The sequence below is a fragment of the Corvus moneduloides genome, chromosome 25 (genome assembly GCF_009650955.1).
Source record: "Corvus moneduloides isolate bCorMon1 chromosome 25, bCorMon1.pri, whole genome shotgun sequence".
NCBI classification, from domain to species: domain Eukaryota; kingdom Metazoa; phylum Chordata; class Aves; order Passeriformes; family Corvidae; genus Corvus; species Corvus moneduloides.
In genome coordinates, this window is record NC_045500.1 from 4,782,199 (window position 1) to 4,805,615 (window position 23,417).

At 53.4% G+C, this 23,417-nt stretch overlaps 1 protein-coding gene across 6 annotated transcripts in view; it reads left to right on the top strand.

The window, feature by feature from the left end:
* Positions 1-23,417, top strand: part of NECTIN1 (nectin cell adhesion molecule 1) — a 91,769-nt gene that overhangs the window by 29,050 nt on the left and 39,302 nt on the right. For all 6 annotated transcript variants that reach the window (XM_032134012.1, XM_032134015.1, XM_032134013.1 and 3 more), the window contains exons 2-5: positions 11,838-12,188; positions 12,908-13,210; positions 13,611-13,728; positions 15,524-15,675. In XM_032134012.1, coding sequence (XP_031989903.1) covers positions 11,838-12,188; positions 12,908-13,210; positions 13,611-13,728; positions 15,524-15,675 — 924 coding nt within the window. The remainder of the gene's footprint in view (positions 1-11,837; positions 12,189-12,907; positions 13,211-13,610; positions 13,729-15,523; positions 15,676-23,417) is intronic.

Below are 23,417 nucleotides of genomic sequence, written 5' to 3' on the forward strand. Positions count from 1 at the left end.
CTCCTCACCTGGGTGATGGTCCTGGCATGGAAGGTGAAGGCATGGAATCGCAGCATGGTTTGGCTTGGAAGGGACCTTAAATTCCACACCCTGCCACAGGCAGGGACACCTTCCCCTAAGTCCCACCCAACCTGGCCTTGGACCCTTCCAGGGATGGAGAGTCCACAACCTCTCTGGGCAAAGCCCATCCCATTTCCCCTCCAGGTCTCCCTGCTTCTGCCTCCAGCATTTTGTCTCCAGAGCCATTTCTCCTATCCTGGGCACTCCCCTGGTGGAGGACAGGGCTGCTCCTGTGGGAAATGTGCTATTTGGGAGCATCCCTCCTTGCTCCAGCCCTTGGGGGAGGCAGCAGGCCAGCAGGGTGCTGTACTGGGGGAGGTGCTCAGGAGTTTCCAGCTTTTCCAAGATAAAAGTTCTGCTGGGACCCTGGAGGACCCTTTCATTCCTTCATTCTTCCTCCCACCAGGGGAGCTGGCTGACATTTTTGGGGTAAAGTTTTTCTTAAAATAGGCACAATGTTCTGCAGGAACTGTGTCCATATTGTCATGTCTGCTAAAAAATGTAAGAGTCTGGTTTGTGTTCTCTCTCTCTCCCTCTTTTTTGCCCCCAAAAAGAAAGGAACAGGAGTTCTCTCAGCCAGCCTCCCCTGGAGTTGTTAGAGAGTGGAAAGGCACAAGCAGCAGACGGAGGAGGAGGAGGTGGGCACGCCAGGCAGGTGCAGGGTGGGAGCAAATCCGTCTGTCAGGAAGGAGGAATAGACAGGGAATCCAGAGGGAGAGGTGCTGGAGCGGGGCTGTGGGTCCCACACAGCTTGGAGGGCTGGCTCAAGCCCCCAGAAAACTCCTAACCCAGGCACTGGGTGGGATGAGACCCAGAGAAGGATGAATCCAGATGGATCAGAGCCCAGAAAATGTGGAAAATGAAGGTGGGGAGAGTCTCAGGGAGGTGATTTGTGTTTGGGGGTGAGAGCTGTTGGAAAGGTCAGCTGTGGGGATGACTAACGCAGGATGGGCTGGCAGAGTGGGGATTTGGGCGTTTCAGAGGGAGTTCTCCTTCTGCTTTGAGGCTGTCAGTTGAAATCTTCCACAGAAAGGAAATTTCAAAAGAAAACTTCGGCCTGGCATCATCCAAAATGTCCGCATTCCATGGCAACCAAAGCATCCCATCCTGGCTGCAGTCCCAGTTGGTGTTTTACCATAAATCCATCTAAAAGAAATGAGACTCCACAAGGAAAAACCATTTCAAACTTATCAAAAGGGCTTTTTTTTTTTTTTTTTTTTTAACAAATCGAATTTTGCCAAAATCAGCACGTTCCAATGGATGGTTTTGGCTTGGACTAAGTGACACTTTCCATCAGGAAAATATGCTGTGCTGGAAGATTTTCCACCAGCTCCGGTTATTTTTTCATCGCATGCTTTCCATTTTTGTGGCAGCCCCCAGTCTGAGCTGGGGCAAAGCACACAGGAGTCCCCTGAGAGCAGTTGACTTCCTGGTCTTTGGAAGACCAGGGTGACTCACTGGAGCTCTCCCCAGTGGCACAGGAAAATCCATCCGGCATCCACATCCTTCAGCACGTGGCTTGTTGCTCCCTGAGAAGGAAACAGGGAGCCTGGTGCTGATGTAGTTGAACAAAAGTCAATGGAATCACAATGAAAGTCGATAAAATCTGTCAATTAAGGCCAGCTGAGCTGTTTAACCCTCAGGATCCAGGCCTGGTTTCTCCAGCATGAGGCTGGGAGTGGGGTGTTGGCTCTTGGCTTGCTTCATCCTGCTGCCTGTTCATGGATCTCCACGGGGAGCTGATTTTGGTCCTGGCTTGTCTCTCATGAACCAAGTCTTGGGGAGCAGTAGGTGTGGGGCAAATGTGGGATTCCAGCCTGCCACAGGGATTCAGGCCTGTCAGAGCTGTTGCGATCCCAACCTTCCTGCTCAGGCAGATTTGGGATAAAAGTGAAACACCCTGAGAGAGGCCCCCAAAAGCAGCCCAGTGTCAATGGTTGTGTTTGAAGGAACACCTTTGTCCCCGGGCACTGAGGCACTCAGCACTGGTGTCACTCAGCACTGGTGTCACTCAGCACTGGTGTCATTCCCTCCTGAGAGACATTTGTCATCGAATTCCCCCGAGTGTTGTAGCACAACCCAGCTCCTCCCTGGGGCTACCTGGAAGCACAAAGCCACCTTGTTGGAGAATGGGATAATCAGACATGGAGAAACCTTTAATTTCTCTTCCTGGAAGTTCACTTGTGTCCCTCGTTGAATTACAATCACTAAGGAGACACAGCTTTCCAGTCTGAGTCCCCAGTTAACTTGGCAGGAGTAATGCTCCCACTGAGAGGTGTCCAAAGGGAAATGGGTGTTTGTGAACTCCTCTCTGCAGGACAAATCATCTTTTTTTTCTGCAGAATTCCCTGCTCCTCCTGCCTTGCCGTCTGCTCTGGGCTGAAGCTGTGTGTCTCTCTGAACCCTTGCTGACAGCCCTCACCCTTCTGGGCAAGGAAGAGTGGCTGTGCCTGTGTTGGTCTCCAAGGAGAGCAGAGCCCAGGCACCCCAGAGGATGGGGCAGGGAGTGTGACCCGTGGTGGGAGGTCTCCCTGCTGGGCTCTGACCCTCCCTCCCTGCCTTCCTCCCCCCTTCCCATGCTCAGGCTCCCTTTAATGGGTGGTCTTGTCACTTGTTTACAGTCCTGGCTCTTGCAGGCCCCTCTGAGCTCGGCAATCATTGCCAGACAGCCTAGGTGGAGGCTGGGACCTTAATGGATCTGAGAGCTCATCTCCACCCAGCATGGGGGTCACAGAATGGGTTGAGCTGAAAGGATCTCAAAGCTCATCCCATTTTACCCCCTGCCATGCACGGGGACACCTTCCACTATCCCAGGCTGCTCCAAGCCCTGTCCAACGTGTCCTTGGTCACTTCCAGGGATGGGGCAGCCACAGCTTCTCCGGGCACCCTGTGCCAGTGTTTTACCACCCTCACAGTAGAGAAATTCTTCCTAAAATCTAATCTAACCCCACTCTTTTTCAGTATGTGGAATATTTCAGAAATGTGGGGCTGGCTTTGCTCAGAGGGTGAATGGGACACTCACCCCCAGCCTCAAAGCCTCTCCTAATTTCTGGCATGTTCTTAGCATAAAATCTCAGCGATTTGGTTGCAAGCAGTTCGCTCATGGCTGGGAAGAACATGAGCCACATTTTGGGAACCTTTAGTGGAGCTCTTGACTGGGCAATGTTTAGGTTTCCAGGCTCTGGATTAAATGGATTTTCCACTTCATCCCCCTGGGTTTCCTCAGCCATGGAAATAAGGTGACTTTGCCATTTGCATGGGTGGTGGGTGGGGCTGTGGGGCCTCCCCACAGATGCCTCCATCCCTGCTTCCTCAGGTGAGAATTGCCACCATCCCATGCAGATCCCCACCTCTAACCAGTGAGTGAGATTGCCAGTGCATGCCTGGGTGGCCTTGGGCACATCTCTTTGTCATTCAGCACCTCTAATTTCCCCACCCCTGAAAGCAGAGGTAATAAGGCTTTCCTGCCTCTCGGGGTGTTGGAGGATTAATTAGTTGCTGTTTGAAAAGCCTTTTGAAGATGCAAAGCTTTTGCCATAAATATGCAGAGTGATTCCTGCAGATGGGGCCCAGGTAGGACTGGAGCTGTGTCTGCCTCTGTTCTGTGGAGATCATAAACCCGGGAAGAGGTGAAATTTGTAGAAATTCCTTGCACAGGGGCTTGATGATAAGAGAGCTGAGCAACAGCAGGCTGGAAATCAGGCAGGACACTGAATTTGGGGTTATTTGTACTCACTGTTCTTTCTGGGCTGTTGTTCATGGGCAGGAATCCTTAAACAACCCAGAGAGAGTTGGGAGGTCTGAGCCTTCCCCATTCCTCAGCAGAGATATCTCTAGGGCAAGATAAAAACACATTAAAAGAGAAATCACAGGCAGGGAGCCAGCGAAGGGTGTCTGTCCATTGCATCTGTTGGTGCCATGTTTGCATTTGTCTTGTTTGCAAAGCTTTTTCCTACTTGTCAACCACCAGAACTTATATCACACTTTCCTGGTTACAAAAAAACTTGCTCGTTTCTATCTTTTGAAACAAGTTACAGAAGAACAGAGTGTGGCATTCCCGCTTGCCAGAGGAGGAAACATTTCTTTTTAACTTCGGGACATAGTGAGATACCAGCAGTATGTTATATCCTGAGAGATAATGGGAGGAAAGCAAAACCACAGGCAGAAAGCTGTGACTGTTAAACGTGCATTTCAGCCGTAGGAAAGCAGGAGTTTTGATCTTCTCCATGACAATTACGGGGCTGGCCAGCACCAGCATGGTTTGGCAGGGATGCATTTTTCACCATGTTTTGGACAGAGGAGCAGCGTTTGGATCTTTGATAATTTCCTGTGATCGGGCATCTAGCCTGATGAAAGAGGCTTGGTTTGAGTGGGGACAGAGGGAACTGGCTGGTGGGGGCAGCCAAAGGAGGCTGCCAGGTATTAACCCAGGCGCTGAAGTCACGCCTGAGTCAGCAGAGTTTCGGCTTTGTCCCGTTCCCATTGTGGAGGCGAGTGAGTCATTCCCTGCTCCAGCCCTGAGAGCTCCCCCATTTCCTGCTCCAGCTCCGAGCCCACAGACCAGCGAGGGAAGGAAGGATCTGATGGTCTCTCATTTTTTCTGTGCTATCAAGTTTATTTTTGTTTTTATTGAAACTCTTCAGTCTCAAGTTCCCTCATTTCGGAAAGGATGCTCTCCATGGGTGACTATCTTGATCCCCTCTTCACAGCTCCTGATTAAATCCCTCCTCCTTAGCACCTGGAGAGCTCTAATAGCGAGGAGATTTAGCACTGGACCAGAACTCTTTGAACAACATCCAAGGCATCAAGGCAGCCCAAGAAAGAGGCAGTGAGAAAAAACACTTGTGTGCATTTGGGGACTCAGCCCATCAAGATAAGGTCTCAGGACAGTCTCAGCTTAATTAGCTTCCCTCTTCTCAAAGCTCCAGCTTCTTTCCCTTCCTCCACACTTGATTTTCCAGCTTTTCTTCCCCACCCAACCACCAAATAAGCATTGGCTCTGCTTGTGGTCCCCTTTCTTTTGCTTACAGGTTAGAATTGGTAAGCAAAAAGACCTTGGTTTTTTCCTTGCTGGCAGGCAACGAGATGATTCCAGAGAGGAGAGTCTTGGATTTTTGGTTCTTTGTATTTGCCTGGCCAGCTGCCTGCTTTTCCTAGCACAGAATTGTGATCCTGGACATACTTGCTGGTGGAATAGTGGCTGGGGATGGGAAGAGGCGAGTGAGGGGCCTGGGGTGTGGTGCGGATGGTGTAGAGGCACAAGAGGGGTGGGAAGATTGTTAAGGCTACAATGGAAGAAGGGCAAATCAAAGAAAGGCACAAGCATTGACCAGCTGGAGAGGAAGTCCTGGAGACAGGCAGTGGGGGCAGAAGGAGACGTGATGTGGAAATTGCAGGAGAAAAGAGATGGGAGTTGTGAAGCCGGGCACTGGACAGGTGTGAGCAAGAGCCCACAGTGGGAAAAGAGCTGAGGAATGAGCTGGAGTCACGTCCAGCCAAAAGGAGAGGGGAAAATGGGCCAAGTGCCCAGCACTGGGGCACGTCAGGCAGGGCACAGGGCAGCCTGGTGTGTGCTCAGGTGTGTGGGAACTGGCAGCTGGATCCCAGGATTAGCTGACGTGCGGCTGGGGCGGGCCGGGTGCTGCGCGGCGGGGACGGGGAGCTTTGTGCTTTGTTGCTGAGCATGGGCTTTCCAAGCTTTATTGCAGGAAGGCCTTTCCCAGTGCTGTGTCAGCTCTTTCTGCAGGAGCCCTGCTCTGCCAGCCTCCCTGCTTTTGCCATGGGGCATGTTCCCCTCCCCGTGACTTGGGGGGTGAAGCAAAGCAGCTGTGAGAAAGCCAGGGCAGGAACGGCAGGGAGGGAGAGCTGGGAGCAGAGGCAGGCTGCTGTTCCCATCCCACTCCTCTGGTCTGCAGCCCTTTTCCTGGCTGGATTCAGCTGGAGATGTTTGCAAAGTTGGAAAACTCGTGGTCTAGTCTGGTGGTCATCTCTGTCTCTTCCATTTGCGGCCCATCCCATCCTGGCCTCTGCTTTTGTTTCCCCTCTTTCTATGAGGAACTCTGGGACCAGCATGGCCTTGCTCTTGCTCAGGGCCCGTGTGTGAATCCCAGCGGTGGCTCAGTGACCAGACTTCCCAAAGGGTAACAGGGAGCAAGTGGAGCATCGATGGATCAGGCCCTGTGGGGAAGAGCTTTCACTCAAGGGGCTCCTGAGGCTGCTTTGTGCTCCATTTATCCAAAGAGGAAATGCTGCACAGGCAGGAGAAGGCTTTATCCCAAGGCAGCCAATGAAGGGCTGGCTGGAGACCTCACTCGATACCAGCCATTGACTGGTCCTGGGGTAAAATCATCTCTGCTCTGCTGCCTGGGCTGGATCTGGGTCTGAACCAGTGACCTCGAGGACAGGCCCCTGTGTTTCCCATTTGCAAGCCAAAGCCAAGCCCAGTCCTTTCTTGTTTGAGAGGGATTTATTTGGCTGAGGGCCAGGCAGGCCATTGTGCAGCGCTGCCATTTCCCGACAGCTCCCATAAATCTCTCCCAGCTCCCGCTGGGAAGGGGGAAGGGATGCCTGGGCGTGTAGTTTCTCTCTTGGGGTGCCCCCACCCCATCCCAGTGTTATCTCAGGCCTTTCATGTGCAGCCATGTCACCTGGAGCTATAATCTTGCCACATCTCTCTCATCTTCCTTCTAAGGCTCCCCCTCCCCTTGTGTTGGAAACTCAAGTTTTACAATCCCTGTGGTGCTCAAGCTCTGCAGGAGTGAATCAGTGATGACAGAGAGACCTCCAGTGAAAGTCTTTTGCCACAGGAAGGGCCTGGAGGTGACTCACTGGGGCCCACTGACTCACTGGAGACCACTCCTCCATTGCAGCGGGCTCCCAGCAGGGTGAGGCAGGCCCTGTGCTCTTGGAAGAGCAGCAGAATCCTGATTTAAATGCCTGGCAATCAATGCAAAGCCTCCCTGGCAGGAGCAGAAGTACTAACCCCAACCTCTTGGCCAAGCGCCACCTCACACCTTTGCTTCTTTCCACCTGAAATTCCCCTGCTGGGATTTAGGATCTTCTTTCCTGTGTTTCCCACCCTGCCTGACACACCTGGGATGTCCCCTTGGGCTGTTGGAGGCCACCTGTGCTCTGCCCCACAGGAGTTGCGTTTCAGACCTTGTTTTCCACTGTAAAGATGAGTTCAGAAACACTAGGAGAGAAATTTTTAGGTGCCACTTTGGAAAGTTTTGGGCTCCTGTTCCATCCCACTTTTCCTTCATGGAAAATGTTCAGGGTCTGTGAGACCCATGGGACCATGGATGGGACATCATTGCCCGTGGCCACGGTGCTGTCACAAAATCAGGTGCTTTTTGTGGGAGTTTTTGCGGGTTGAAGTGTGATGCATTGATCTGTCCTTCTGTAAGATCCTGGCTGCTGTGACTAAGGCTATCAGGAGCAATCCCTGTGACATCTGCATCAGTCATGATATTGCCACACCGAAGGGTGGCTCATCACACTCGTGCCAAGGGCTGTTTCAGTGCCCTTGGGGGGAGATGAGTATCAGGGAACAGGAGGGAGAGAAATCGGTGAGAGGCTCAGCAGAGGCAAGGTTGTGCAAAGCAGAGTGGAGTTCACAGGGCTGTTAACAAAGAGGCATTGAGGGAGGTTGTGACAGAGCTCACCCAGAGCCTGCAGATCATTCCCAGAGCTTTCTATATGGGGGAGCCAGAACCTGATTTGCAAGTGTGGGAGCCTCGCTGGAACAGCACCTCCTGGGCTTTTAGGAGAAAGGGTTTTCAGGTCCAAGAGCCACCAGCTGCCACTTCTGCTCCGTCCCCCATGCCCCTGACACCCAGGGAGTGCAGACCTTCCTGCCCAGCCCCTGTGCCTCAGGGCACCCCGAGCTCTGCACAGTGCCCCCGAGGCCTCGCGGGATATCTGGAGTTGGGATCGTGGGGAAAGGCATCAACACAAACCACTTCAGAGGCCAAGGTGGAGGAGTAGGATCTCCAAGGCCTCCACTAATGAGGCCTTGGCACCAACATGTCTTTGGCACACGGCTGGGCCCTTTTGGTCCCTCACAAAAAATAACACCACAAAACTAATGAATAAAATGCAAGTGGGCAAGCTGCAACCTATCCAGCTAATCCTTGCTCGGGTGCTGGCTGCCCGTGGGGGGTGTCAGCATGGATTGGTGGGCACTGGGAGATCTGGCACGGGGTGTGAAAACAGCAGGATTCATCCCAAGCCTTTTCCCTGCCCTACCAACCACACGGATCGTTCAGCAAAGCAGAAACACGGCGGATCCCAGCACTTCACACACACACACATCCAGTTGAATATGTTCAAACCTCTCCAGAGGCTGATTAGTGATTTTATTTTCTCCTCCTCTGCCGGCCGTGCATGCTCATTGCCATCAATTATCTATGCATTTGCCCTGATGAATTATTGAGTGTGTAACGGGGCGAGGGAAGGCCCGCCAGCCCAGCTCAGTCACCTTGCAAACAAGTGCTCCCCAGAGCGTGGCAGCAGCCAAGTTTGCCCTCTGGCTTCTGATTTAGGATGGGAGGCTGATCCAGCAACTTCCCAAACCCCTTTCCTCCATCTGTCTCCCTTCCTCATCACTGCATTGAGTGTGGGTGCTCCTGGAGCAGAACGGGTGTGTTACTCTCCTGATTTAAGGCTTGGATGAGTGGAACAGAAAGAGTTTTTCCTGTCTTGCAAAAGAGTTGTTCAGTCACCTGGAAAGGAAACGCGATTTCCACGCAGTGTTTGGGGTTTTTCAGGGTATTTTTTTGTTTGTTTTGTTTTGTTATTTCTTCTGCCCGGTGCTTTTTATTTTTTTTTTCTTTCCCCCTTTTTCCCCAGAGCCTCGAGAAGGTTTGGAATGTGTTTTTGTTAAAGCTGCTGCATGTAAGGGCCTGAATCCCAGCTTTGGCAGCATTTGGTTGTTGGCAAGCAGTCCTCACTCAACTGGCACCAGCTCTTTCCCTGGCCAAAAGTCTGGCTTGTTACACCTGGGCACAGGAGGGTTCTGCAGGACCATTCTGGGTTCAGGATCAGGCTTATCAGCTCCAAAATCCACTTTTTCTCCAGTTTATGTCCAAGTCCAGTCTGCATTGATGCGTGGATCCCATGGCAGGGGGAGGGTAGGACTGGGAATTGTTGCTGCTGCTCAAGGTTAAGATAAATAACTTGATTTTTAAAAAGATCAGTTCATTAATTTGCAGGGCAATTACAGCGTAAAGGAAGGGCACAGTAATGATGGATGGAGTGAGGGGTCGGACTGACCTCCCCTGGGCTATCCATCACATTCCCTGCTGGAATGGCTGGAGGCTGATTGACTTTATCTTCCTTTGAGGGGCACATCTTGGTCGCCCATCAGTGGAGGCCTTCGGCCTGGCAGTGCTCATCCAGATGCCCCCCGAGGGACTGCCAGCCCTGCAGGGGTGACCCTGAGGAGAAGCTGGTGGCTTCCACCCCCTCCTCTCTGCAGTTTGGCCCCTCTTCTGCTCCCCTGGCACCACGAGGAGATGCTGGGCCGTGACTTCCTGCGGTGGCGGACGGGGCCTCTTTGTTGGGGTGTGAAAATGCCGGTTCAAAGGGCCCCGCTGGGCCCGTGGGGGGTCAGGCAGCTTGTGGGGAGCAGAGCCGGCTGTGCCAGCGCCCCAGCCCCGGGAGGCCCCGCTGGGGGCACGAGCCCACGGTGGAAGAGGCGCTGATGACTCCGCGCTCCCCTGGCCCTGGAGAAGGAGGGCGTGCTGAGCACACCCACAGCCGGGCTGGGCCGTTCCCAAGGCCCTGGCTACGTGATGGAAGTGCTCTCCAGCAAGCCCCCACACGCTCTGGGAGGCTCTGGAGCCTTCTGAGCCAGACTGCTTGGCAAAGCCGTTCCTCACCTTGGGTGTGGGCAATGCTCGCTCCCCTCCGGGGTGGAAGGAGCAGCATATGCTGCAAAGCATGGTGGAGACATCTCCCTCCTCCCTATCCACCCGTTCTGCCCTCAGATCCCAGCATGGCCTCATCTAAACCCAGCCTGTGCCCTCGTTTCATCAGGGAGGATGTTGTGGGCACTGGTGGCAGAAAAGTCCTTCATTATGTCCTGCTGTTGGGACGTTCTTCTCCAGAGGGGAAACACCATCCGGATGTGACTTTCTCAGAGCGGGAACATCCCTACCCTCTGCTTTGTGGAGGGAAAACCATGGGGAAAATGGCCCTGGCTGTGCTGGGAGGGGAAAGGTGCACCCTGCCAGCCCCAGAGGACGTGGTGGCTTCGTGTGTGCAGGCTCATGAGGGCACCAGCGCTTTGCTGTGGCTGTAAGAAGCTCTGGAGAACATTCCTGAGCACCCAGCTGCAGTGCTGGGGTGTGGGGCTTGGCTCGGGGAACAGGGGGCAAGTTCACACAAAGCTCTGGAGGCCAAGTTTCGGTCGGAACTGCTGATGGCTGTGGTCAGCTGGTGGCGTCTCGTGGCCGGCCTGGGTTGTTGGGGCTTGTCCTCAGGGTCACAGGAAGGAGAAGGGAGACAGAAGAGGCGTGGATGAGATGTGGGGATTAGGATAAGGCTGGGAACAGCAGGCAGGGAGTGAGGGGGCAACATGGAGTATGTGCAGGTAGGTGGAGAAGAGTTTTGTCTGCCTGCACTTGTGTGTGTGTGAAACTGCAGGAAGGAGACTCTTGGAGAAATCCCAGGGCACATCTGCCAGGGGGAGCAGCACTGAGGAGTTCATTTTGGCCTTGGACAGGGAGCCATTCATCCCTGGAAGAACAAAGTAGGGTGACATTTCTTTTAGGAGGTGCTGTCTAGTTTCTCTTGCTATGCATTTTTCTTTCCCCAGCCCCTCTGTCTCCCATTACTCTTTCATGTTCCTCACTCTCTGTGCATGTTTCTTTTTTTTTATTATCCCTTTCTTTCCTTTCCTCCCAGGCTCCCAGAATCCATCCAATTGCAGATTCTCCCAGAAGCAGGGAGCAAAACCCGCTTTTCTTGTTCTCACCACCTTGCCTCTCTATTGTATTTATCATACAAATACTGGCTGCATAATTACCAGAGCATTATCTCTAAATACGCAGATTAGGAAAAGACACAGTGGCAGCAAAGATGAATTTCAGGGTCAGACTGGTGGGAGATGTTTTTCTCCATCTGTCAGGGGAGGAATCAACTGAGATACAACAGCTGTCATGAACTGCAGCTCCCACTTTTCACGAGCACCTTCCACAGAATCAAGGTGGAAGGTTCCTAAATTCAGCCACTTCTGGGGTTATAAGAAGGCCACAGAAACTATCTGGGTGATACAGGGAGATCGTGCAAGGTGTAGAGGCAGTGCCTTAAAGCCGATCTTGGATGGGAATTATTGCTGCCCTGAAATGAGGGCTGAGCCTTTGCAGCTCCTTTAATTACTGCTGCAGCTCCAGTGGGATTAAATGGAAGTCTGAGTGTGTGTTAGCATGTGCTGGGATGTGCGGTGCTGATAAACATTAGGGCTTTCACATGCCTGCAGACACACATGCCCTGCCTATTTACCATGATTCAGTCACCTGGAGCTGGAGACAAAAGGGAGGGAGGTGTTATTGATCCAGCCTTGTGCCTTTGGGTGGTGATGAGCCCTAGGCTGGACTGCTCATAGCGGGAAGAAGGTGTTTATGACCGGGTGGATGCAGAAGGTGCCTGTAGCCACAAACCGCTCTTGTATCAGCCATGCCAAGAAGAAGCAAGTGGAATAAATAGAGGGATTGAGGAGCCTGATGCTCCTGGGGAGCACACGAATGTTCACGTGTGTCCCCGTTTCGTTGCAGGGCTGCAAGCTCAGACTGTCTTGGTCAATGACACCGTCTCGGGGTTCATCGGCACGGACGTGGTGCTGCACTGCAGCTTCACCAACCCGCTGCCCATCGTGAAGATCACACAGGTGACGTGGCAGAAGGCCACCAACGGCACCAAGCAGAATGTGGCCATCTACAACCCCGCCATGGGCGTGTCCATCCTGTCCCCCTACAAGGAGCGGGTGACTTTCCGGAACCCTTCCTTCAAGGATGGCACCATCCAGCTGTCCCGGCTGGAGCTGGAGGATGAGGGGGTTTACATCTGTGAGTTTGCCACTTTCCCAACCGGCAACCGGGAAGGGCAGCTGAACCTCACCGTGCTGGGTAAGGCTCTGTAGGGTGAACCTCTGGTCCAACAGATCTGAGATTCACATCCTGGGAGCTCAGGGCAAAGGTGAATTTTGGGTGTACATTGTACCTGTGATGGATTTTTAAATTGACTGGGAAGAGGTGAAGAGCAGGGAACCCGGGGCAGGTGATTCTGAGACAGCTGAGCTGTCACACCTCTCCTTCTTTCCAGCTCTCAGTTCCCCTTTTCCCTCCACCTACACTCCTAATGCAGGTGCAGGAGCAGTGACCAGTTCCCTGTGGGAGTGGTGAATTTTAAAGAGCTGGGGGCTGTCAAGAGGAAAAAGACAGCAGAGGTTGTCCCTGGTGCTCAGGGTTGTGAGTGAACAGACCCCACCCAAGGTCTACATGAGTCATTTTCTCTCCAGTTTCAGTTCCTTTCTAACACAGGGATGAAAACCTCTGGGAGGAAGGGGTTGACTTTCCATGTATCTGTGCATTTAGGGCACCTCCACCATTGTTTCCCCATAAATGATGCAGGTAGATGGTGCAAGGTGCATAGGCACTGCCATAAAGCACTTATTGCATGGGAATTATTGCTGGCAATTAGCACAGCTCTGGACTCACCACAAGCTCTGTCACAGCCTCAGTGGTGTTAGGTGGTTCTTGGGAGGTAGCGAACAGAGCAGCGCTGCTTTTCTAACCATCCCTTTGCACCCTTTTCTCCTCCTCCTCCTCCCTGCACTCCCCTGCAGCCAAGCCCACGAACTGGATGGAGGGCACCAAGAGGCCACTTATTGCCAAGTCTGGCAGGACAGAAAAGATCCTGGTAGCCACCTGCACCTCCTCCAACGGGAAACCCCCCAGCACCGTCACCTGGGACACGAAGCTGAAAGGGGAAGCGGAGTTCCAGGAGATCCGGAACAGCAACGGCACCATCACGGTGATCAGCCGGTACCGGCTGGTGCCGAGCCGCGAGGCGCACCGGCAGCAGCTCATGTGCGTGGTCAACTACCAGCTGGAGAGGTTCACCGACAGCATCACCCTCAACGTGCAGTGTAAGGGGGCCTGGGCACGGCTGGGAGGGCTCCCTGCTCGGGGCAGGGTGGGGGATGCACTCTGGGAGAAGAGGCGTTTGTGAGGGGAGGTGTCGGGCTGCTGAGGGGCTGCTGTCTTGTTTTTGAGAGTGGAAACTGAAGGGATCCTCTGGAATAATCGTGGGTTTTCTCTTTTTCTTACCTTCTCTGCCTCTGCCATGTCCCTTTTTGCCCCCTTCTCTCTCATTGCCCTCCCTCACATTCCTTGTCCTGTCATCTTTCCCTCCTTGCAATTGCTTTCCTTTTTTCACCCCTGCCCCCTCATCTCTTCCCACTTAATTTTCTCCCCTTTCCTTTCCCACACCCCTTTCCCCTCCTTTTCCCCTCCTGCTCTCCTCCCTTTTCCCCCCCACCCCTGCAGATGAGCCAGAAGTCACCATCGAGGGCTTCGATGGCAACTGGTTCCTGAACCGCAAGGATGTGAAGCTGATCTGCAAATCTGATGCCAACCCCCCAGCTCACACCTATGAGTGGAAGCTGTAAGTGTCCCCAGAGCCCCGCTGCCAGCAGCACATGTCACCTCCCAACAGGGACAAGAAGGCTCGGCAGACACCTCGCTCACCCTCTGGTCACTTAGGGCCCAGTCCCATTAGTGTCAGCAGTGTCACTCCAAGGCACAGCCTGTGCCTGTGCTGAAGGTGGCTGCCAGCACAGTGCAGCCTCAATATCCAGGGAAAACTTCCCATTCTCACCTCACTGGGATAATATTCTGCCCTGGTGATGTGAGGCAGCTGAGATGTGACAAGGTGATTAATGTGCCCAGCACCACCAGGTGCCTCAGGAGCAGAGCTGGAAAAGAACCCAGGATTTCCCTGCTTTGAAGGGGCACAAATAGCACAAAATTTGTCTGTGTGTGAACAACTTTTCCCTGGAAATCAGCTCCAGCAGCCCCCCACGTGACTGACATTAAACAGCAACAATTCCTTGTCCTCCAGGTTTCCAGCTTTTGGCTGAACACACTAAAGGGACTTGAAAAGTGAGTGAGGGGTGTCTGGGGAGCCAGGTGGGGAATTGATGCAACCTGATGTGGTTCTCTCTGCTGCTCTTTCTTCTCTGTAAGCACTCGTGTAGCTTTAAAAGAGGAAGATCAAATGGATCCTTTCTTCTTTTCAGCCGGCATTTGTCATCAGGAGAGAGGCTCTCAACATGGCTTTGCAAGGAGTACATTCTCTCTCATTCCACTTCCCAGATCAAAATGTTCACAGTGAAAGTCTGAAGAGGATTGTTTTTCTTGCCTTTTTTCCTAGTTCTCCATCCCCAGCTCACTCCATATGTTGGTTCTGCCAGTCTGACTCAAACTCTGAGGGGCTCTCTGGGCTCCTCACATTTCCAGGAAAGCAAAGATTCACCCAATGCAGAAGAGAGGCCACTTGAGGCTATTTCTGTATCTCCTCCCCTTCCTGGGGGCTGCTGATGTTTTGCTCCTGCCTGGAATGTAAAACCCAGCTGTGCTTTTCCTCTCCTCCCATTTGGATGGAGATGAGCAGCAGTTGGGGGAGCTGTCAGAGGAGGCAGCAGCCTCCTGGAGCATCCCACACCACCCTTTTGAGATGTGCCCTAGTCTCTGTAGGTTCAAGGCTCTGTAGGACCAGGTTAAGGTGTTTTTCCATCAGCTCTGGGATCATTGGCTTGATGCAGCTGGAAAAGCTGTGTTTTCTGTACATATGTGTGTATGTAGACATGCAAAATACGTGCATTTAGGCACTTCTTTACAGTCCTAATTATACCCCCGTTATTCCCTTTTGTTTCTTACAAATTGCTGACAATATGTGCACATTTGGGTTGGGAGGAGGGGAAGGAATTACTTGAGTAATTTTTAATTGCCTAAGAGAAGTAATTACTTTGCTTTGCTTCAGTAATTAAGAATAACCAGGCCATGTGTGTCTTTTCCTAACACACAGGGGCTTTTTTTTTTTTATTTTTTCATCTGCCTTTGTTCATTTATTTTCTGTATCTCCGGGTTCAGGTTTGCATTATTCCAGTTTCGCACTTACCTGACTGTTCTGACATGGGCAGGGCTCTAAATCAACACTGCTCTCCACGAGTTCGAGTTGGAATTAACACTGGCTGGTCAGGAGAGTTAAATGGGCAGGAAATTGGGGTAAAACAGGGTCAGGTTGTGTCCCTTTCCTGCTTGCATTAATGGAAATTTTCCAGCTTCTGGACCTTGCCCAAGGGCAAGCACAGACCCAGCACGCTGGTGTCACCTCTGCAACACTTGTTGACCTGCTGGGTGTCACCTCTGGGGTCAACCATGGTCTTTGTCCCCCCCAGGCCAAACGGGACCCTGCCAGGGAGTGTGGAAATCCAGAACAACACCATCTACTTCAAAGGGCCCGTGTCCTACAGCGTGGCTGGCACCTACGTCTGCGAGGCCACCAACGCCATCGGGACACGCTCGGGCTTGGTGGAAGTCAATGTCACAGGTAGGACAGCCCCTGGCTGCTCTGGAACGTGGAAAAGGAGGTGGGGAGGGAGAGGAGGGTGTGAGCAGTTTACAGCTACCACTCAATTCCATCTCCTCAATCACCAGTGTCTCCTCTCAGGGGTGGGAATCTCGTGGTGCAAAGGGGGCAGTGGAGTTCTTGGCTTTGTACTGGTGTTGCACTGGTTTGCCCTGGGTTCTTTTTCTCCTTTCCTCTTGTGGTCTTTTCCTTTCTTACACCAATTCTATTTGTTCCCCCCTCGTCTTCTGCTTTGGATTCAGAGAGATCGTTGCTGTATTAACAGCAAAGACACGGCAGGGAGATATTGATTGATCAGGGTGAGGGGTGGGATGAGGATGTGGACTGCCAGAAAGGCAGGAGATGGATGAGTCCCTTGCTCAGGATGGTGTTTGGTGTTTCTGGTGCTGGGCATTCTCATGATTCTTCACTTGAGCTCCTTCCAGTGTTGGTCTGTGGACTCGCTCACCTGCCTGCCACGGATTCCTGTGAGCATTTGAGGAGCTTTGTCTGGGCTCCAGGAAGGAATAACATCCCGGGATGCAGGCAGTGGGAAGGGATGCTGTGATGTCTGATGGCCTGCAAAGCAGTGTGGCCACAGGAGAGAGGGAAAGACGTGTGGGTAAGCTGAGGTAGTGCCAGGGAGAGAAAGTCATGTCAAGAAATAGCTTAAAGAGGAAAATAACAAATGGCAATAGCCTGATTTCTGAAAGTCAGAGTGACATTGTGAGGCATCACCAAGAAGGAAAAGTGGCTGTGGGTGCTTTGAGAGGAGGAAAGGGACTTTTATCCCATTTCTTTGGGGTAAAAGGAGCAATCTGGGTTATCTGGCAGTGACTTGTGGGTCTCAGGAGGGCTGGAAGTGCCTCTTGGAGCAGTGAGGTGGAGCACTGCCACACTGCAGCGAGCTCTGGGCTGCAAACACCCCGGACAGGATGGGCAGTGAGGCGAATGAGGTGCACTGGGGGCTTCCAAGGCGTGGGGGATACAGAACAGGCTCCCAGGGCTGTTACCTCTCCCTGCTGTCCAGCCCAAGGCGATCAGAGCCTCTTCTGCCACCCTGCTCCATGGGGAGTTGTCTGATCTGAGAGTGATGAAACTCCAGCCCCTTGCACCAGCTTTCTCTGGTGGTAAATGCTGAGCAAGCGTAGAGCCGAGTCTGGGGCAGTTAAATTAGCAATAACTCTGTGTTTGGCACCCTCAGCACCTCAGCTCCCCTCTCTGTACCGTGGGTAAACCAGGCCAATCTTCCTCTCTCCAAGTGCTTGGAGGTCAATGGATGGGATGTGCTAATTAGATGCTAATTACCCGGTATTTATTTATGATCATTATCACTGTAGCAGGCCTTTAATTCACACCTCCTGTCCTGGATCCCTGCCTGCTGAGTTGTTCCTGGTACAGGCTTTTCTCTGGGGGCTGTTTCTTTTGCCAGCCAAAGGCACTGGAAGAGCAAAGCTCTTTGTGCCCAGCCCTGCCCAACCACCCAAAATCAGGGCAAGGTCATGGCCAAAATCAGCTGCTGGCCATTCCAGGGGAGTTGTCACCTCAGTGTCCCTGGGGCAGTGCCCGGTACAAACTGAGCTGACTCCCTTTAGCAGTAGAAATCCATCCCATGCAGTGTCCAGGATGCTGGGGCGTGTTGGAAGCAGTGAGCAGAGCTTAAAAACCTCTAAGCTCAGCCCCCAGTTGCAGAGAAGGAGGTGGAATAAGGATTGAAGGGGACTTTGGGAGTAACAGGCTTTCACTTCCCATTCCTGCATAGCCTCTGCGTCCCTTCCTTGCTGTCATTCTGCCTGTCCAACCACCCCATATCATTTGTGGTGTCAGGACACCAGGCACAGCCCTCTCTTCACGTTTCCTGCCCGTTTTTGGTGTGTCTCAGCAGCACAGCAGCACTGCAGGTGGCTGCACCAGCTCACCTGCACAGGCACAGGCTCCTCTAGGGACGAGGGGCTGGGGGTTCCCCCTCTGGGATTTGGAATTGTCTCTTTTCCTGGTGGTCTTTCAGAGGATGGGTAGAGCATGGTTCTCACGCTCCATCAGGGCAGGGCTGGCCAAGGAGGTGGGGGCTGGCAGGAGTTCTGGGGTTGGGCTGGGTTGGTGTCTGCCTGCCTGTAATCTCAGCTGATTCCCAAAGGTCCCGGTTGTGGGGCTGAGGTTAAATAAGGGGGAATGAAGGGCACACCCACAGCTGCCCTGCTAGGAGGGATTAACAGCCAACCCCACAGGCCAGGCCTGCACCACATAAAAAAGAAGAAAGCCTTTAATAATTCATGGGATCTGAGTATGTTTATCCAGCTCTCCCTAAGGAGCGATTAGGCCGGTGCTGGGGAGGGCTCAGCCCTCCTCGCTCAGCTATTACAGGTACATTTGTTTGGGTCTTGCAGGCAATTTAGGGATTGTCAGTGGACCACGAAACCTCTTTCAAGAGCTGCATGCAATAAATGGAGTTCAATCTAGTGAGCAGCCAGCCTTGGGAGGAAAAAAAACAACACGGAAGGCTGATGCAGAGAAAACCCTGCAGCAGCTTTTCCCCTTTCTGTCTCCCTGTTCTCCCTCTTTTTGCCACCCAAAATCTTCCCTCCAGCCCCCAGAGAGGAAGAGAGCAGGGCTGGTTCAGCCCCCTGATGGGGAGGGCAATTTGTTCAGAGGGAGAAGGCTGAATGCTTCTATGAGAGTTATGGCGCATTAAAGAGATTGATAAGTGGAAATTTAATATTTTATTCCAGCAATCTGTTCCCATAATAGCTTCTCCTGCCTTGCAGGACCTTTGTCAGTCGCAGGCAAGCCATGTAGTGTGACATGTAACTATTTATTACAGGCGGGTGCGTGACAGAATAAAAGGCTGTGCTTATGGACTGCACATGTGGGGTGGTCCTGCACAGAGAGCTGCCCATGGACATTCACATGTGTGATTCCATTTGTATCCTGCCCATGGACATTGATAGGTGTGATCCCATTTGTGTCCTGCCCATGGATATTCACATGGCTGATCCCATTTGTATCCTGCCCATGGACATTGATAGGTGTGATCCCATTTGTGTCCTGCCCATGGATATTCACATGGCTGATCCCATTTGTATCCTGCCCATGGACATTGATATGTGTGATTCCATTTGTATCCTGCCCATGGACATTCACACGTGTGATCCCATTTGTATCCTGCCCGTGGATATTCACATGGCTGATCCCATTTGTATCCTGCCCATGAATATTCACATGGCTGATCCCATTTTTATCCTACCCATGGACATTCACATGTGTGATCCCATTTGTATCCCGGCCATGGACATTCATATGGCTGATCCCATTTGTATCCTGCCCATGGACATTCACACGTGTGATCCTATTTAAATCCTGCCCATGGACATTCACATGTGTGTGATCCCAATGGATATTCACACCTGTGACTCCCAGTTTTCATCCTGGCCGTGGAAATGGTTTTCCCAAACCTGCATGCACAGGGATGCCCTGCATGCCCAGCCACGTGTCCATGCAGCAATAAAGCATTTGCATGTGGGAATGTGCATGGATTGAGGAACATGTGCTTTTCTGGGTGCAGCAGAGCATGGCCGTGCCCTGACCCTGTGTAGGAGACATTCCCCCACTTGTGCACTGGCTCCAGCCAGAAGAAGCACAAGGAGAAAGGGGAAAAAAATGGAAAATGGACCTTTGAAGGAGACAGACAGAGCTGGGGGAGCAGGGAGAGCCTGTGCCTGCAGCTCTGCAGCCCTGGCCTTGGATGTGCTACAGGCTGGGGGGGAGGAGAAGCTGGCAGGGGTTGCTGACCCCCCCGCTTGCTTGGCTTCCAGCAGGGAGTTATTTACACACCAGCAGCGCTCTCGTCCCAGCAAGGTCACTGCAAACAGCCCGTGGGGCTCTCTGGAGCCGCTGCCACGCAGCACCGGGCTCGGGAAAGCTCTTTCCGGGAAGTCTTAAATCCCAAGCCCTGCAGCAGGTGCTCCCAAAGCTGGGCAGATCGAGGTGGGAGGATATAGACCCAGGGGGGCCAAAGAGGAGCAAGCTCAGAGGGGGGGTCTGGCTGCTGCTGGTCTTCCAGAGTGGCTGTGCATCCTGTCTGGTGGCATCTGTGCCAGCGGCCCCCGCGGGTGCAGGGCTTGATTGACAGGGGATAGGTGACCTGAGAGAGAGATTAAAACCTAAGACACGTTTGGCATCTGGCCTGGAAGCCGTCACACTCTGAAACGCCAGCGGCAGCTGCTGAACTTCTGGATTAGCTGCCAGTGGTTTTTCCATCCCCGGCTGCACTTCAGGAAGCCCTGGGAGGGAGAGGAAAGCAGGATCCCTTGGAAAGCTGGAGATGGATGTGCAGAGGTGCAAGGGGGAGGGAGGAGGTCAGCAGTGCTCTGGGATTCTCAAATTGCAGCTTTGTTCCGAGGTTTCTCCTTATCTCCCCTCATGTACACAACTTTACACGGGGGCAAAGTCCTGGGACAATTTGGCACGGGCTGTTCCGGCAGGGAAAGTTTGCCATCAGCAATCTGGCTCCTAAACAAACCCCACAGGGTCACTGCTGTGTTTGCTGAGGCCATCTGGGAACTGGGAAGCCCCGTGAATACGTTGGAATTCAGGTTCCTGTTCCTCCCTGGAGCTGCTGCTCACATTGCAGTGGGTGTTTGGTTTTCCAAGGTAGAAGGAAATCCAGAGCCTTCCTGGAAGAGGCTGGGCTGCCACATGTCCAACAGGTAATTCCTGATGGGGTTTGACATTTTCCTCAGTGCCCATGGCTACAGGGAGAATTTGGGGTGGTGCTGGGTTTTCCTTGGTCCTTAGGACTGAGGGGAAAAGGATGGTAATGGGCCTTAAAGGAAAAACATGTCCACAGGAAGTCTTTTAAAATATCCCAGCAGATGAGCAGAAGGGCTTTTGGAAGCTGGTTTCCTGTGGATCTGCATATCACAGAGGAATTACTGGGTGTCTAAAAATACTCTTTTTCTGATCAGGGCCCTTCCTGCCCCTGGGAGCAGCCTCCTGTCCCTCAGGGTTCTCTGATGTCTAATGAGGTTTAGCTCCCACCTCTACCAAGGATCCCACTCCAGCCTTCTCCAGGAGCTTCCTGATAGGGATAATTTCAGCTTGTTCTGTCAGGTAGCACTAAAATGGGCCAGCAGGTTCAAAAAGCAGCAGATCAAGGATTGATGGGCAGCTGGGATGATTTGCATGCGCCTCATTTTTACTGGAAAACAGCCATAAAGAGAAAGATGGGATTTTTTTAAAACCTGTACTTTTAAAGCCACTCCTGTGATGGGGAAGGTTTGGGGATGTTTGTTGAGCCCTGGGGTGCTGCAGGGAGATGTCAGGAGATGCCCAGAGCCTTGCAAAGGGATCAAAGAGAACCTGTGGGCTGGGCCAGGTGCCAGGCCGAGCCCGGGGTAACCTCCTGTCTCCCTGCTCTCCCAGCTGCCGTCCCCGAGGTCCAGCTGCTGGCACGGGGACAGGAAGCTGGGCTGAATGCAACAGCTGGCAGAGGCGGGCACGGGCAGATAGTGTTGCTGCTTTAATTCCTATTCATACAGCACTCCCTCTTTTTATAAGGGCTGGGGGGTGGCAGGCGGGGGGAGGCTTTTCATGCTGGCATTAAAGCCTGGCTTGTTCCCCCTCCCTCGGCTCCGCTGTCTCCTGTTTCTCCAGGCCGCTTTTCACAGCGGCTTTAATTCTCTCCAGACTCTTCCTAATGGATTTTTCACGTGGGGCCCCTGAGCACGCTCAGGCATCGCACCGGTTCCCAGAAATTTCACGCCCCCCCTTGGACACAAAAAAAAGGGGATCCTTTTCCCACACTTCCCCCTCTCTCTCCCTGGGGCTGCTCCGTTTGCACCCCGCACGTGAAACAGGGTGGGCAGAGGGGTGGATCCCAATTTGTGAGGCTGGCAGATGTCCTGGTGGTTAATGGACCTGGATGTGGGGACAGGTGACACGCTGGTCCCCGCTCACCACCCGCCAGTGCCGAGGCACCTTGGCACAAGGCCGGGAACACCACTCACACCCCGGCGCATCCCGAGGGTCGCAGCAGTGCCCACCCTGCTCTGGAGCCAGCGCCGGTCTGTGCCGCCATCCAGTGGCAGTGCCGGGCTCTGGAGTGGCCGGACCCTCTCCTCCCTGGACACTGACCACCCCCCCGGGGGGGTCACCCACCTTCCCCAGAGCCCCCCCTGTCCCGGCTCTGGAGGGAGGATGAGGAGGGAGGAAGCTCTGTGGGTGAGGAGGGGGTGATTTGGGGCTGCTGGCGGGCGATCTTCCCCGTCTTTCTTCTGCCTCCCTTCCCACAGTCTGGGTTTGTTTTCTCTGGCATGGGAACAGGGCCACGGCGAGGAGGATGGGGATGGGATGCGGGGAGAAAACAGTTCCTTGCCTGAGCGACGTGTGAAATGCACCAGGGACGGATGGACGGATGGATGGATGGATGGATGGATGGATGGATGGACGGACGGATGGATGGATGGATGTGCTCCTGCTCGTGTCCGCGGCGTTGGCAGTGCCAGGGGGTGGCACGGGGGTGGCGAGTGCTACAGCAAGGGTGGGCAGCATGAAGGGCAGGGAAAAAATAAATTATCTCCTGAGAAAGGTAGGAAAACATCCCCCTTTCACTTCAGGCGTCCAACCTGGACTGTTAATGAGGCTTTTAGCAGGAAAGTGGGCCAAGCTCCTTTCAGAAATCAGGCACAGCCCTCCCCTGTCAGATGTGCTCTCCAGAGCTGGGAGGCAGAGGGACCAGTGTGGTTTGAGGGATCTGCACACCCCGTCTGGCTCTTTGCAGGGTGGGTTTGGGGACCTGTGGGGCCAAGCACAGAGTCAGCCCTGCTGTAGGGAACAGCAGGGTGTGAGGAGGCTTCAGAGCTCTGGGAGAATGAAAAACTGAGCCCCTGGGGCCTGAGCCAGCTTGCTGGGCTTCCCCTGCTCCCTCTCAGCCTCCAGGTGCTCCCCTGCTTTGGGAACTGGGCACCACAGAGGCTGCAACAGCGAGGAGCAGCCCCGGGGAGGTGGCTTAGGCAGGGGTAGAGGGAACAATGTGGATGTTGTGTGGCTGAAGCTGAGCTCTCAGCAGGCAGGACTACGAGGGGATGGACGTGACTGTCCCTGGTGTCCCTGCAGAGAGGTTCTGCATGAACCAGCTGGCTGGGACAGCCTTCTCTTGATGCAACATGTGGCTTTGGCTTTCCACAACCCAGCCTCAGCTCCCCAAGCTGCAAGACATGCCCTTGCTGCTTCTCTAAGGCTGTCTTTGGGAATAAAATGCTGTCTCCTGCCTGCACAGCATCTTGCTCCTCATTCTGGCTCCAGCAGGGCCCCTCCATCTGTCCCCCAGCCCACTCTGCCCAGTGGGCTGCTCTCTGTGTGGGTTCAGCCTCAGGAGGCTTCGCTCCAGGCAAGTCAGCACTGCAGAAACCAAGACGCTGTTGTTGGGTTGATGTTTCACGAAAGGCAGGAATTAATCATCTTTCAGGCACAAAAAAACCCAGAACATTTATGGCTCAGGCCAGCAATTGCTCGAATTCAGCGCCCTTGTCCAAAACCTGCAGCTGTTTCAGTGCCTTCACTTGGGGGAAGCTCTTTTCTCTCCTCTCCCTCAGCGTCTGGGCTAAGCTGTGCTGCAGGAACCCCACTCCTGCCAGCAGGGACATGGAAGGGCGTGGGCAGCAGCCATGCCTCACATCCCTTTGGAATCTGCTGCCTTCGAGCCCCCCTTTCCCCATCACCCCACC